The following is a 17,466-nucleotide window of genomic DNA, read 5'->3' as shown; positions in this document are numbered from 1 at the left end:
CAGTTATTGATACTATTTAATAGCATTGCACAATGGAGAGGTGGATTTATATGTGTATTCGACTTTGTTAAAGAATCTCCTTCATTGTTCGTTCATACATTCACTATCCAAATATACCTTCAGCTATTCGTCCAGTGCCCCACACCAATGGAATTCCTATTCTACTACCACTTGAGTTCTACAGACGACGATCCGAAATTGAGCACAATTGAAGATATACCTGGTCCGTCCATATCCCATGACCTCGACTTCACGATTCGAACTTGATCCCAGCCACACATGATGACTCGTAATGAATTAAATGATCTTATCCGAGACTCGGAACTTTCAAAGGCTAAATCAGAGCTCCTAGTCTCTCAACTTAAACAGTATAACTATCTTGCAATAAAATGTGAAGTGGTCCATGTATAGAACGCACTGGAAGCCTTTGCAACAATTTTTCGAAGTAAATAATGACTTTGAATTCTGTAATGATGTGCAAGTCCTAGTGGAAGCTATAAATATCCAACACATACCAGAACACTGGAGTCTGTTTTTAGGTTCAGCCACGCTGATTTTTAAAGCTGTATTAGTACACAATGACAATAATTTGCGGGAAAAACGTAATACGGCGAACGCAAAGCTCCGCCCAAGTCCCCTTTCCACTTTTCCCCTACAAGCTCACCACACACCCTAGCGGGAAAGAGTGGAAATAGGGGTTTAGGGTGGGGTGACATTTAGTGTAGGAAAGTGGAACAAAAAGAGTAACGACATCTACGAAGCAAAAGAGGAACTTCGTCCTGTCAGTCTCTCTCTCTCTCTCTCTCTCTCTCCCTCCCTCCCTCTCTCTCCCTCCCTCTCCTTCTCTGTTCCTTGCTTCATGTCTCTCTCTTTTTTTTTTTTCTTACGACTTCAGAGGAGGGGAGATTCGATCCGAGAAAGTTCGTAACTAAACCTAAACGCACGCTTTAGACCTCTCGGCTACCGAGGCGAGTTGGGGGTAGAAGGGAAAATGAATCTATTTATGTTTAAGGGAACTGCCATAACGTATTGTAGAAGGGGACAATGACCGAATAGCGTGGGTAGATACTGGTGGGCTTGTGAATGTCGCTTGGTAGGGGTTGACTACGGGGGTGGCATAAGTGTTAACGCGCGGAGCTTCATTGTGTCCGTGTCCAACTTCGTGTACAGACGTAACCACGTGTAGTGATGATCCGTACCGAAGACGTGTACTTCTTCCTGAAAATGTCCATGGAGAATTTGAAGGCGGATATGGTAAGGTACTGTGAGGAGCATGGACTACTTGCTAGTCATTACGAGTGTCCAACCCGTGGGAAAAAAAGACTATTGTGTTACTTCGAAGATGTGCAAAGTTAACAGGTGAGTGTTGTTTAGTGAAAACCACATTACATTGTGTTGTGTCAGTACATGTTGTGGACAGTTGTCTAATGCGTATTGCATTGTGGTTGTGGACAGTTGTCTAATGCGTATTGTCTAATGCGTATTACAATGTGGTAGGCAGTGATCCATCGAAGCGGGACAGATAGTAAAGAGATACAGTATAGAGAGAAAGAGAGAGCATGCGAGCGAGGTGCCGAGCGGCGCGGGTGGGGATAACTTCCCCTACTGGCGTTCACTGTAATACGTTTTTGCCTAATTTGCCTTCAGTTCCAATTAGCTATGCAGTGCATATGAAAGAGACATGCAAATATTTAAGACTGGCCTCTTCGACAAGCTTTGAAACGAGTAATGAAGAACAATTCAGCAGCCATTGATTGAATCTAGTAACATTTTGCTCCCTCCTTTCCACATTATATTAGAATTGATTAAAAACTTCGTAAAAGCATTGGAGAACGAGGTGCACGATTAAAAATAATAAGTAAATAAAATAGGAACTTTGTCGAAAGTAAATATTACTCTTCACTCATTAGTATTGTAAGAACCGTAGGCCTACGCTAAAAACAGGATATGCAGCCACCAATTTTTTTTATAGGGAAGGGATTATCGAGATTGAATTCCTGGTATTTTTTCCTCTAGTTGCAGAAAGATTAAATGAAATGTTTGATAAGATGATATAATATGATCGCAGTAGCTAGTATCACGATTATTCCTCTGCTTTATAGGTTAAGTACATGCAGATTTGAATTTTGAAAATTTAAAGTAAAAACATGGTTTTAATCACTAATCTACAGCACATTAGAAACATTATTCACGAAATGGATTTCACTATAGATCGTCCTGGATAATAAACATCTCAGTTAATCGAGAGTTTACTGTAGGTGTAAACTTCGGAGACTCCTAGAAGTACTGAATATAATATAAGCTACCATAGCTTGCTGTCGAGGTTGTATATGTTTTTATTAATTTACTTTTTCTCTTCCAAAATGAAACTGTATCCAGCAATTCCTTACTTGACGTAGTTATTTTTGTTTAATTGTTAACACTTTCGAGGCGCAATTTAATTAGTTAAATTTTTAAGGTTCAAAACATATATTTATAATATTTCGGGACCTGAATGAGGAGAAAAGACTTTCCCTGATTTTTACATATAGGATCACACAAAAATTTGGCATTTTGAGTTGTTTTTAAGAGTATTTAATGTACTAATACACTACGTAATTCCTCAATGTTTATATACCGGAAAACAAATGTACACGCAAAGCGCATCCCTCAAAGTACACGCGCTATCTGTTGGTGCTAGTTCAGGATATCCCTATTGCTGGTTGATGGTGAGGGATGCTAAAAAGGAATATCTCTATTTGAGGTAAACCCAGTCGAATATTACCATGTTTAGGAACAGGATATTTATTTCTAGTGATTTTATTTTTTAAATTATAAGAAAACGACCAAACCTGAGATTATTATTGCCATTTTTCACTTCAACATTAAAAATACCCTTTAACTCTATTAAGTATAGAATATAATCTAAATTTAACAGAAGAAATACTGAAATCAGAAGTAAACACTGAAATACTGAAACAATTGTCTGTAGAGACAATTAATATTATGTACCCTCCACAAAACTGGCTTCATTTATACACAGACGGATCCTTGAACTCCAGAGAACAAGGTGCCGGTGCAGGTGTTGCGTGCTGTCTCTTCTCACTTTATAGATCTCTTGGATATGGAACAACAAGTTTTGATGGAGAAATCATTGCAATAAGTGAATGCCTTAGGAATCTTCTATGCCTCATCAGTAAATTTAAGAATGCAGTTACATTGTCAGACTCCAAAGCAGCTATTCTATCAATAGTCTCTAAACACACACCTCCATCTCAAACAGCAGAAATAACTAAAATGCTCTCTCAATTATTATCACTCAATAAAAGAATTGTATTCCAATGGATACCATCCCATTGTGGAATCTGGGAAACGAGAATGCGGATGCTTTAGCAAAGAAGGGCAGCACTGCTACTTACAGACCTGTTACTAAATCTACGTATTACTCTGTGAAGAGATTTATTAAATCTACATACTTAGACTTCAACAACAAAATTTGATAACTCAATCCCAAGGGAAAAAATGGAACTCTCTGCATCATAATCCACAGTTAATTCGCGATTTACCACGAAAATCGTCTGTAGCTGCATTTAGATTGGCAACTGGCCATGATTGTTTGGCCAAACACCTGCATAGAATTGGAATATATCAGTCCCCTAACTGCCCATTGTGCAACTCAAACCAAGAAATGGATTCGGAACACCTCAAAATCTGTGCTTCAGTGGCTAGTCATGATAATATCTTTGAAAAATATTGGAGTGCAAGAGGTCAAATGACTTTATTGTCAAACGCCTGGCATTAGAAAACAACAACAACATTAAAAATACATCTATCTCCAGTGATTTCGTATCCATGACAAAAAAAAAAATTAGATTTTGTAGGCCAGTGTTATTTTCAGAATGGAACACCTGGAATGTTACGCCTATGTCTTGTTTCTATTGTGCCTTCAATTTTCTTCTTTAATTTATCGCCTGTGTTGAAAAAATAACCTGGTGACTGCCAAGATGAACCAAATTTAGGGCTGTTAAGCATCATGTCAACTTCGAAATACCGAAAATAACTTAGTTATGATAAATTCATGTTTTGTAGGAAGGGAGTTTATCGCATCTGGAAGTGGCAGGCATCAAAACAGAATGCGTGGACTGCAGTTATGATCTCACATCTGAAATAAAAGTTGAAGACACTCCTGAGCCTGGTAACTTTCCTATACTGAAGTCTGTACTTGAAAGTACTCCTGTGCGTATTACCATTGCTATGGTGAGTCTGAAGTTGATGTAAGTGTTTCAATATCATTATACATATGTACCTACAGTTTATTTTAAGTATTTCAGAGCCATTAACATCTCAGAAAAGTGCTACAATTTTTTTTGCAATTTTGTTTTAAATATAGACCAGTCTCATTTTTGCATATGAAGTAAAATAATATTGGGCAAATATATATTTTAGATTAAAAAAGCAATGTTTTATCATGAATGCATGGAATAATTTGGACCTAGCAACATGATTTCACTGCAACTTTACTAGGTATATAATTATATTTGTTGTAAGTGATCTAGACGTAGCATGGCGTTCAAACTTATATAGCCTTATTCAAAAGTCACGACAGATTCCGGATGATTAAAGAGAGCATCATGGATTGTAAGAAAGCGTTGAAAGATTCGAGCATTGGTAATTATAGATGAAGATTTTGAATACGAGATGAGGTGTAGAAGGAAGGTGTTAGTGCCGCTTATAAAGGCAGTGAGGAAAAATGGATATTATGCAAAACTATTTAAAGGCAAATTGAAAATTAACGGGGAGTTATTTGGTGTTGAATTTTGTTTGGAGATCTTGAATGCGTCGAGAAATGGAGAGAATATTGATGAAAGTAAAAGAATAGAAATAAAGAAGAGGGTTAGAAGGATTGTTAATAATAGTGAAATAGGAAAGGTAATGTTGTGGAAGATATGAGGGCAGTGACTCAGGAGATTGCGAGGGAAGAATATCGAAAGAAGTCATCGTCAGCTAATTCCACTCAGGCAGTGAACATAATACAGCAGCTGCATCACCAAATAGGCGACCACTAATGACGTCACCCCAAGATCAAGCCAGCGAAACAAGCAAAGTGTGAGGTAGCAAAATAGTTGGTGACCTTGAAGTTGAAAGGCAGAAGAGGAGAGAGAAGAATGCTGGGGGCAACAGTGGAGAAAAAACTGTCTATAATTTGAGGAAATGGTGTATCAGTGGGTTGAAATAATAGCAGGTTTAGTTATGTAATGGATAATTGGAAGTGAAATGTTGTACTTTTTTCAGCGTTAAATAGTGTTATAAATAAAGTGAAACCAATGTTGCTAGGGTACAAGCACTAACGAGATGTGTAAGAAGTGTTTAGACAGCGAATATAATAATAGGTTAAGTGTGTAGTGAAATAGTCAACAGGGATTAGGTCTTCCGTACTAAATAATTTATATGTATTATTATTTACAAGAGAAATTTATAGCCTTGTACTTGCTATTTGGGAAAAGGAAATTGTACCAGAACAATGGAAGGAGTCCATAATCGTACCTATCTTTAAGAAGGGGGACAAGACTAACTGTAATAACTTACGAGGAATATCACTTTTGTTGACGTCGTACAAAATTTTGTCCAATATTATTTTGAGAAGATTAACTCCGTATGTAGATGAAATTATAGGGGATCATCAGTGTGCTTTTAGGCGTAATAGATCAACTATTGACCAGATATTTTGTATTCGACAGATAGTGGAGAAAGAATGGGAATATAAGGGTGCAGTGCATCAGTTATTCATAGATTTCAAAAAGGCATATGACTCGGTTAAGAGAGAAGTTTTATATGATATTCTTATTCAATTAGGTATTCCCAAGAAACTAGTTTAATTAAAATGTGTTTCAGTGATATATACAGCAGAATTCGTATAGGTCAGTTTCTGTCAGATGCGTTTCCAATTCACTGTGGGCTAAAGCAAGGAGATGCACTATCACCTTTACTTTTTAACTTTGCTCTAGAATATGCCATTAGAAAAGTCCAGGATAACAGAGAGGGTTTGGAATTGAACTGGTTACATCAGCTGCTTGTCTATGCGGATGACGTGAATATGTTAGGAGAAAATCCACAAACGATTAGGGAAAACACGGGAATTTTATTTAAAGCCAGTAAAGAGATAGGTTTGGAAGTAAATCCCGAAAAGACAACGTATATGATTATGTCTCGTGACGAGAATATTGTATGAAATGGAAATATAAAAGTTGGAAATTTATTTTTTGAAGAGGTGGAGAAGTTCAAATATCTTGGAGCAATAGTAACAAATATAAATTATACTTGGGAGGAAATTAAACACAGAATAAATATGGAAGATGCCTGTTATTATTCGGTTGAGAAGCTTTTATCATCCAGTCTGCTGTCAAAAAGTATGAAAGTTAGAATTTATAAAACAGTTATATTACCGGTTGTTCTGTATGGTTGTGAAACTTGGACTCTCACTTTGAGAGAGGAACGTAGGTTAAGGATGTTTGAGAATAAGATTCTTAGGAAAATATTTGGAGCTAAGAGGGATGAAGTTACAGAAGAATGGAAAAGTTACACAACACAGAACTGTACGCATTGTATTGTTGACCTGACATAATTAGGAACATTAAATCCAGACGTTTGGGATGGGCAGGGCATGTAGCACGTATGGGCGAATCCAGAAATGCATATAGTGTTAGTTGGGAGGCCGGAGGGAAAAAGACCTTTCAGGAGGGCGAGACGTGGATGGGAACATAATATTAAAATGGATTTGAGGGGGGTGGGATATGATGATAAAGAATGGATTAATCTTGCTCAGGATAGGGACCAATGGCGGGCTTATGTGAGGGTGGCAATGAACCTCCGGGTTCCTTAAAAGCCAGTAAGTAAGTAAGTATTATTATTTACAAGAAGGAAGTATTAAGTTAGTTATGAGAAAGTAGGGAATGAAGTTGAATGTAGGAATAGTTTTTAAGTGAACTGAGAAAAAGGGAAGAAAAGTAGAATAATAATGAATTAATTAGAAGGATGGGCAAGTGAAAGTGAAGGGACATGAAAGACATAGTAAAAAGAGCCTTCAAGTGTCAAAATATGTCTTTGTTAAAAGTTGTAAATAGTGCAAGTAAGGGACTGCTGGCTCGAATACAGAAATGTGAAGGCCTGCAGGACCGAATATGTTGAGAAATACAATCATATCATATTCCAATTTCTTTTACCAATTATAAAATGAGCATTTACGTCGTTTAGTGCGATCTTTGATCTAAGAAAACCTAATTGATCTGCCACGGATTTCGTAAATTCTAATATTTCATAACATTCGAAAAAGACATTTTTGAAGTATCATATCTCACTCAGTTTCCAGTTCTGAATCTTCTGAATCCTGGGGACGCTCTACGTTCTATATTTAATACTAATGGTCAGTAAGTCCAATACGCGTGTGTGGAGGGGGAATGATTATATTCCGCTTTATTATTCAGAAAGAAAAAGAAATCGTGTTACAGAGTCTGATTCTTGGAGAAATAAACCTTTCAACAGTGGCATATTGGAGGAACATATTAATGTTAAAATCTATTTCAATGTCCTATTTATTTACCTCAAACATTGTAGTAAATTGAGGCTGCATAATATGCTGGACTTTAGTACACCACGTGCACATTTTTGCAATGTAGGAACTTGATTGCAGTGAGCTTACAGAGAAATAGCCTGAATTTAAGCAAATATCTGTGAAGGACGATAATGAAAGCAGTTTGGAGAAAAATTCTTCGATTTTGTAAATTTACTAAAAAATTTGGTTTTACTCATTAGGAAGTTCAGGTCTGACATAGGAAACATATCACCTACATCATCAACTAAAACATTCTTGATTATTTGTTCGTGTTTTCAGGAAGATCCGTTGGATCTGGACAGAGTTCAGCAGGAAGGGAAAGTGGAAGTGACTTCAAAGGAGGATGAAGTTCTGCTTGAGAGGTGAGTGAAGTGAGGTTGGTTCACTTCTTCTTGCAATCTTTAACAACTTCATTTAATGATGGCATAAGGCATAAATGTTATAGGATATGATTATATTGTATCTAATGGATGGATTTGTTTATTCATATGAATGCTTTTATAGATCTTACTACCGGTACTGATATGACGTAATATAATAATAACAATCATTATTATTATTATTATTATTATTATTATTATTATTTCTTTATACTGGCAGATTTAAGGCCATAGGACCTTCTATTACACTCTACCAGGTCACAAAGTATACAAGCAGTTAAAATTTAACAAAAAGTTAAAGAATAGGATACTAAAATATTACAAAAAAAATAATAATAAAAATAGCATAATAAAATCGACACTAAACAACATGAAAATAATACAATAATAGAAAAAAGAAAGTAAAATACATTGGAATATAGTAAAAGCAACTCATTTAGTACAAATGGTTAATATGAAAAAAGTAAGGTAGAATATAAAAAAATGTAATGTAATAAAATAATAATATAACAAAAAAGAAAGAAAATACGAATATTAAATAAAATTCACAATAAAAGAGGCTATGATAATAAATTTATCGGCTGATGAAGAGAACAAAAAGGGGAAAGGAAGGAAAGATACATATATATAGTCTATATTTTTACAAAACTATCGCCGAGAATAGGGTTTATACATTATATACATTAGAATAACTTTTTAACAAATCTCTGAGGGGTTACCTTTTTTTCACTAAGTACTGGTTTTCCTTCAAGGAATTTTAAATAAAATGGAAAGAACTAGTGTTTAATTGTTGCCACGATTATTATTTAAAATAAATTCCATTAAATTATATTACTTTCTGACTCTTCAAATGGTGAAGCAAGAATGGTTATTCGTTTGCTTGAACCAGAACCACACTGAATCTCAGCATTGGAAATTTCATCTTTCTTCGTTTTTTGATATAATAAAGTAGGTACTTAGCAAACTATGGTTTTTTTTTTTTTTTTTTTTTTTTTTGCGAAAGTGATATTTCAGAATTGGCCTGGACATCCATTTTTATTTTCATTTTATGTCTAGTAGTTAATTATAACTATTCATAAACAGCATAAACTAACAAAAGGAACTCGGAAGCAGAATTCACACAACTCGCGAGAACAAAGTAAGCAAAGGAACCACTCTGTGAGAGCAATGCAAAGCAAGATGATAAAGAACAATAAGGAATAACAGCAGTTCATGGCGCAGCATTAATATCGATTGAGATGGGCTGTCGAATATGCTGATACTATTGTTTATAGAAAGTCGAGTCTATACTTCAGGCTTCATTATCACAAAATGTACTTGAAAATATTCCTCAAGATCAGGATTTTTCTTCAACCAGATTTCCTTGAATCAGTGCTGCTCATCGGAGTGACTACTACCACGGACGAAACTGAGATTACGAATAAAGCTCTCCACCGGTGATCTCTGATACTATCGTAGGTGGAACAGGTGACATACAGGGGGGGGGGGGGGTTCGGAGTGAAGCGACAGCTGAAGGATGACTGGCGTGTACGGACTGACTGTAGTTGTGAGTGGAATAAAATGGCACCAAATCGGATATCCGTCGCATGGAAATACTTTAATTTAGTTGAAGATAATAATAAAGTCGCACACTGTAAACATTGTGGGCGAATTTACTCTAAGGGTGGTGGAAATTCGAATTTGTTAGACCTTTTGAAGCTATCGCACAATCGCGAACTTGATGAAAACAATTAGGAAAAACATTTGACACGATTTCTTTTTAAATTGTTTTAGTGCAATTGTTCCCAAAGTCTCACAGTTTATGAAAAATCTTGAAATTTCTCTAAAACGTAACTTTCGAGGCAATAAAAAACAAATGAAATATTTAAAATATGACTTGAGTTATATTTTACTGTTTAGACAACTTGAGTTACATTTTACTCTTTGGATTAAAATATTTCTGAATGAAACTAAAGAAATATCTGGTAATAATATAATTACAATTATCCTTAAGTTGATATCCACTTATATTTTTATAACAGAGCAAGAGTGGCGCGTTTTAGAAGAGGCAGTTGAAATACTAACACCCTCTAACACAATAATCACAATCCTTTCCGTTGAAGAATCTGAATAAATTATGTTGGACAGTAAACTTTATCCCATTGATAGCCCACGTTTCTTTTGTTTCATTCTGAAGCTCCCTTAATATATTTTACGTTAACTAAACCGATTAGAATAATAACTGACAAACCCTTTTTGCGATTAAACGAGAGTTTCTAGGAGAATTAAAGTATAAATGTTTACATTAGCTACTGAAAAGCTTTACTTCTGCGTTAGTTTTGCAGTTAGATTGAATGTTGTTAATTTAATCATTGACATAAAACTAATACGGCTTTCCACATATACTATGAATTTCAAAACTAGAAAAAAAATCTGTCAGCTAACGTAGCACTTTAAGCAACACAAAAAAAAAGAGCCAAAGAAAGAGAGAGAGATTAACATAAAAGAGAGATTAAACAACAACAAATTAGAACTTATTTTAAAAGATATGCGGACGTCAGCGTACTCGAATCACTACCTGTTCCGATTAAAGGAATGCTCAGCGGAAAGTGTATGTCTGCGCCGCAGCACATATACAACCTGCGCAGCATCAATCAGAGGTAACCGGAGGTCTTCGATTGAAAGTGCGCAAACAACCACTCCGGCAAAAACCTAATCATAAGCAGCACTACCTTAAATACATAAATTAAATATATTATTCTTATGATTAATTGGCTGGAATTTAATTGATTATCCCTCAAAAACGTGAATATTCAAATAGAATTTCTTCTGTACTAAATTTTTCATTACTATCAATATTACTATATGTGATGCCTTATTAGCCTACTGTTTTTTGAGAGCACTGTGCTTTTATATGTGGGCAAATATGTATCCTCAATGTTGTTCGCCATACCGCTTACAATCATTTCAGCTTTTAAAAAATTCACAACAACATTGTGATATATCGTCGCTACACCTCGAAAATCAGCTACATGCATTTAAACAGATATTTGAGGAGAAAAGACAGAAACATTATCACTTTTAGATACCTATTATTGAAGAAAAATTCATTCTGGCACTGGGAATCTAACTCAGAACCACTCAGCTTTACGCTCCGTGCTCTCTTTCCATCTGAGTGACTCATGGTGCCGTCCGAACTCTCCTCCTTTTTTTCCCCTATTTGTTTCCTCAGCATATAAGGCTGAGAAGTCCTGAGTTCGATTCCCAGTGCCTGGGAAAGAGCGCTTAGTGCTTAAAGCTAAGAGGTCCTGGGTTCGATTCCCGGTGTCAGAACGATTTTTCTGAAATAGTAGGTATCTATATGTTCACTATATATAGTCTTGATTATTCAATGAGGACGGCGAAGCCTCATATATGAATATATATAATATCGCTTTTAATTACTTCGATTTTCAGTGCTACTTACCTTATTATTTAATCACTATTTTTGATCCGCAACATTTCTACTGTGGCTGCATTAGCTGTGCATCATGCTAGTTCTCCGTTTTTCCTGCTGCATAGTTCGGGTGCTGTTAAAGTTGGGACAAGTGATTGTGGACCAGTTCACCCAAGTACTGCTACACTTTCAGCTGCATCTCAGCTTCAAATTTCACCTCTATCTTCATTGTAGAATCCAGCATTAGGTTAAATTTGCTGTCAGATTTAAGTATCATGAAATTGAAGTACCTACTTCTTAATTACATTTTTTATTATATACTTCAAAAGAAAGTGACGAGCTACCGTAAAAGGATGTGGTTCATTTAGAGGTTAAAAATTTGAAAATTACTATGACGGAAGCAAATTTTTGATAGTGTTAGGAAGATTTATTATCTATCTGTCTGTCTGTCGGTCTGTCCGTCCATCCATCCATCCATCCATCCATCCATCCATCTACAGGTATTTAATTATTGTTATTTATTTGTTTTTTCTTTAGTTAATATGTAGGTATATTTATTTATTTACTTAGTTAATTATCTATTTATTTATTTTGTTATTACTTACTTATTTACTTATTTATTTATTTACCTATTTATTTATTTACTTATTTGTTTATTTACTTATGTATTTACTTATTTATTTATTTACTTATTTATTTACTTATTTATTTATTTATTTACTTATGTATTTACATATTTATTTATTTACTGATTTATTTACTAAAGCCTTTTGTTATGGTACAATCGGCATATGAAAAGCCGTAAGAACCTACTATGTTCAAGTTGGTATATTTTAATTTTTCTGTTATAATTATTATTTAATGATTTTGTTCTTTTATATGTAACTACGCGACTGTAATTTAATAATAACCCAAACCACTATTTCTCTAAGGAACTTGGCAACTCTCTTGTTTGAAATTGTTCCCTGGAAAGTAAAAAAATTAATATTATGAACATTGCAAAAAAAAATGGCTGTCCACTTTACACGTTGAGCAACATATCATTAATTTTCATCTTGTGGAATTCACTCACTCTAATATATATATATATATATATATAATATCAATTTATCACCTGGTCGTTCTTTTGTTCAGTCAGAGTCCCCAACTGTTTTCCGTATATCGATTAGCATGAAACCATTAAAGTTCATCTACACTGTTCAGCTTTTCTTCTTCAGTCGGCCTGGTTAGCTTAGTTGGTATAGTGCTGGCCTTCTATGCCCAAGGTTGCGGGTTCGTTCCTTGCCCAGGTCGATGGCATTTAAGTGTGTTTAAATGCGACAGGCTCATGCCAGTAGATTTACTGGCATGTAAAAGAACTCCTGCAGGACAAAATTCCAGCATATCGGCGACGCTGATATAACCTCTGCATTTGCAAGCGTCGTTAAATAAACCATCATTTTTTTCAACTTTTCTTCAACTTTACGCATTCAAACAATGAATGCGAGATTGATATTTGAGGCGTTTAGTTGCAAAATCAGATACATCATTAAAACATAATTTTTCAGTATGAAGGAAAAACGTTTGCAAAAAACCAAAGATTTGCAACTAATATTATTCTTTCATCATGCAAATCCATGTGATGTATCTGGCTTTGGAGCATAACAGTGCTATAGCAGTTGTAGAATCGTATGAAGATATGAAATACAACATTAACTCATTTTCGGGGGAAAGAAAAAAAAAGTTATGTATCTGATTTTGCAACTACACGCTTCATTTAGTATTAATATATTTACGCAATGAAGACATTTAAAATGGCCATGTATACACAAAATCTTTATGCATCTTAATTGAACGTACGTTTTGAACTTGATTCTTTCAATATTGTTTCAAGATTGCATACATACGCTCATGGAAAGTTGAACTGTGTAGATGCAGCTTTAGTCCCGTTACACACTACAGCGAAAATACGTTTGTCGAGTTATGGAAAATGAACGAAGTAACTTTCGAAATAAGGCATAGTTGTCATTGGTCCCGCTCCCACAGGTAACCTAACCAAAATGTTGCCTAAAAAATTTGTATTACGTGAATGCAATGTAACAATTAGAAAGGCAGATGTTCAAATTCGTGTAACATCAGTGCATATCAAACCCAAAGGAACTTGAGTAATATTTTGTACAAGGTCTTTGATCAAACTGCCTTCCGTCTGGCGTAATAATATTCGTGTTTTAATTATTTATATAGAGATGACTTCACTATGTAGCAAACATATCTCGCTGTGGTGTGAATACATAGGCATTGCTAGCTGTCTCCTCACATATTAGTTAGTTCATAGTTCTCGGTGTAGTGGATAATGTAACGATGAAGTATTAAATAAATTGCGAAATCCTACTTCCATATCTACATCTTCATCTTTTAATTCCATGTCCATTTTAAGGTATCTGAAGAATATTACACTCCTTCAGATTTATTAACTGCGTTTTCATCAATTCTTCATTTAATTAATGTATTACCTTAGATCAAATATACCCAGATTGCTAGGCCTTATAGGCTTTGACGGCAACAAATTTGTCATGTTCAATGTGCTGCCATCTACATAAGGAGTCACGTCATAACTCTGATTTTTTTATTTTTATTGTCTTGATTTGTACGTAAGTTTCAGCCTTATATATAAATAAGGCTTTTACTTTAAAGTGATATAAGGAGATATTAAAATGATTTTTTGTTCTAACTTAGTTATCCTTTTCTTGAAGGCATTTAATTAATCAAATTTCGCTTCAGGTAGCCAGAGCTCGAATGAGAGGGTTAGGATGATGCAGCAACTTTCGAGAAAAGTTATTTGAAATTCTTGTGATGAAATCATAAAATGATTCAATCTGTAACATATCTTGGAGCTGTGCATTTGATGTGGTATAGTCAGCACCAGTGACTTTTAAGCAGACTGATCGTTGACTTGCATGTAGCCTTCTGATGATTCTTGGATGAGCGGAATTCCAAACTTCACAACCATATGTCATCACTAGTCTTATGACCGATGTATAAAGCCTGACTTTGAGGGGAAAGTTAAGATACGGAGATCTAATCAGTGGGTATAAGTGAATAAATCTGGCCAGAGCTTAACTCCGATTTGAATTGCATTAGCGACTGTACTGCCATCTCGTGTTCGTTTGCGGCGGACAGATCGCGATTCTGGCAGTTGTTCTCTTCACAATGCTGCCGATTTTAAAATAGGGATGAGCAATCTGTTACATATAATATCTATGGTATTAGTCTGGTAGTTGTAATAATTATATTATAAAAATTTTAAATTAAATTATGAATTCAGCAGATAATGAAAGTATATTTCTGTTACAATAATAACAGGAAAGCGCACTACATTTAATTAACATTCCTAACCTGTATTTCGCTTTTCTCAATTGGTATTACTGAATAACGTTCAATTTCTTTATTGTAATAATCGTTATTCATTTATTTCGACTTCACAATCTCTGAATAGGTTTATTCATAAATATATAATTAATAATATTTTGTGAACAAATTTTAGGGAGTTTTATTTGTCAATTGGTATTACTGAATAACGTTCAATTTCTTTATTGTAATAATAGTCATTCATCTATTTCGACTTCACAATGTCTGAATAAGGTTTTTTCATAAATATATAATTAATAATATTTTGTGAGCGAATTTTAGGTAGTTTTACTTATTTACATTTTTATTTTATTCACGTAATAGTCGTAATAAATGTCAGTTGAGATCTGAGATTTCCCTAATAAATCTACTCGGTTCGCTCGTGGATTTATCAGCAAACTACCTCTTGTGACTTTACTATATATACATTTTCATTTCAGCTATGCCAGTCATGGTAAGAAGAGTGAGCCATCAGGATGCGTCGAGATTGCTCGTGATCAGAATATGACAGAGAGTGACAGCTACAGATTTAATGGTTCAGTTGGTTGTAACATGAGCCATGACTCTATCAAGTGCAATATATGTAACAAGGATTTTGTAACGGCTCAATCTTTGAAACGTCATTTCCAGACTCATACGTTGAAAAAGTCATTCAAATGCGGTGTCTGTGGAAAGTCTTTCTCACGATGGGGTAGTGTAAAACGTCACTACCGCATTCACACAGGAGAGAAACCATTCAAATGTGATATATGTGGAAAGTGTTTCACACACTCAGTAAGTCTAAAATACCACTCTCCGATTCACACAGGAGAGAGACCATTCAAATGTAATCAGTGTGGAAAATCTTTCTTATATTCGGCCAGTCTAAAGTGTCACTTACGCATTCACACAAACGAGAGATTATTTAAATGCGATCTGTGTGGAAAATCTTTCTCACGGTCGGGAAGTCTAGAGAAACACTTCCGAATTCACACAGTACAGAACCGTGTGAAATGTATATGTGATATTTGTGGAAGGTGTTTTACAAAGTCTTCTAGTCTAAAAAGGCACATCCGCGTTCACACAGGGGAGAGGCCATTCAAATGTGATCTGTGTGGCAGTTGTTTCTCATCATCGGTAAATCTAAAACATCATACTAGTGTACACACAGGGGAGAGACCATTCAAATGCGATCTGTGTGAAAAATCTTTCTCATATTTCGTAGCTCTCAAACGTCACTCTTTCATTCATATGAGCGAGAAGCCATTCAAATGCGGTACGTGTGGAAAGTCATTTTCACGAGTGGAACATCTAAAACTTCATTCCCGCGTTCATTCAGGCGAGAGACCATTTAAATGCGAAACTTGTGGGAATTGTTTTGCTCAATCTTCGTCTCTAAAAAGTCATTCAGTCGTACACACTAGCGAAAGGCGTTTCAAATGCGATTACTGTGGAAAATGTTTCAATTTTAAGGGCAATATGAAAAGTCATATACGCCTGCATGCAGGGCAGAGATAATTTGTAAATGTGCAAAGTTACTTACAGGGAGATAGGAAAATTTACGATTCTTGGGAATAGTATCTCGAAGTAGATACACAGCATTTTTTTTCTTGCATGTTACGTACTGAAGTGCAGTGCATGACATTTTTTCTTATTTTGATTGATAACAAATTTGTAACACCTTTAAATTCAGCGTTCGTTGCCATATATTGGAGCAAAATAAATATTTATACCATACACTATATATTTTAGATAAGACGTTCACAGTGAATATTTACATCCTTTGCTAGCGAATCTTATATATACACGTTTTGCTCGATAGTGTTTTTACCTAGTCTTCCAATAAATTCTGTGACATTCGATGTTTTGAATAAAAATAAATGGGTTTAAGAATTTTACTTTCACATATATGTAAAGGAAAACCTCGATTAAAGACTGTTTAAAGGACCACGTGTAAATCGCGTACTATTAGAGTATATTAATTTTGACGTATATACTTACTTACAAATGGCTTTTAAGGAACCCGAAGGTTCATTGCCGCCCTCACATAAGCCCGCCAGCGGTCCCTATCCTGTGCAAGATTAATCCAGTCTCTATCATCATACCCCACCTCCCTCAAATCCATTTTAATATTATCCTCCCATCTACGTCTCGGCCTCCCTAAAGGTCTTTTTCCCTCCGGTCTCCCAACTAACACTCTATATGCATTTCTGGATTCGCCCATACGTGCTACATGCCCTGCCCATCTCAAACGTCTCGATTTTATGTTCCTAATTATGTCAGGTGAAGAATACAATGCGTGCAGTTCTGTGTTGTGTAACTTTCTCCATTCTCCTGTAACTTCATCCCGCTTAGCCCCAAATATTTTCCTTAGCACCTTATTCTCAAACACCCTGAACCTATGTTCCTCTCTCAGAGTGAGAGTCCAAGTTTCACAACCATACAGAAGAACCGGTAATATAACGTATATACTATATATATATATATATATATATATATATATATATATATATATATATATATATATATATATATATACTATATATAATATTGACGTATATGCAGTATTTATTTTTCTTTTTCTTTATAGAATTACATGATTCATGAAAGGTAATACACTACTACTTCAATATGTAATTACTGTACTGTACGCCGAAGACATTTGCAATATGTACTGTATGTAATTCCTTCGAAAAAGTCAATTATAGTTGTTTGCC

The 17,466-nt window shown here is 35.0% G+C and overlaps 1 protein-coding gene across 3 annotated transcripts in view; it reads left to right on the top strand.

The window, feature by feature from the left end:
* The window catches only part of LOC138691834 (zinc finger protein 235-like), a 50,904-nt gene extending 33,681 nt beyond the window's left edge, over window positions 1-17,223 (top strand). For all 3 annotated transcript variants that reach the window (XM_069814332.1, XM_069814330.1, XM_069814329.1), the window contains exons 3-5: window positions 4,069-4,236; window positions 7,868-7,950; window positions 15,211-17,223. In XM_069814332.1, coding sequence (XP_069670433.1) covers window positions 4,069-4,236; window positions 7,868-7,950; window positions 15,211-16,267 — 1,308 coding nt within the window. In that variant the 3' untranslated portion in view covers window positions 16,268-17,223. The remainder of the gene's footprint in view (window positions 1-4,068; window positions 4,237-7,867; window positions 7,951-15,210) is intronic.
* Window positions 17,224-17,466: the final 243 nt, after the last annotated feature.

Source organism: Periplaneta americana, chromosome 16 (assembly GCF_040183065.1).
Source record: "Periplaneta americana isolate PAMFEO1 chromosome 16, P.americana_PAMFEO1_priV1, whole genome shotgun sequence".
In the NCBI taxonomy this organism is placed as follows: Eukaryota; Metazoa; Arthropoda; class Insecta; order Blattodea; family Blattidae; genus Periplaneta; species Periplaneta americana.
Note: the sequence above shows the minus strand (reverse complement) of the source record. Positions and strands in the feature narration are given on the sequence as shown.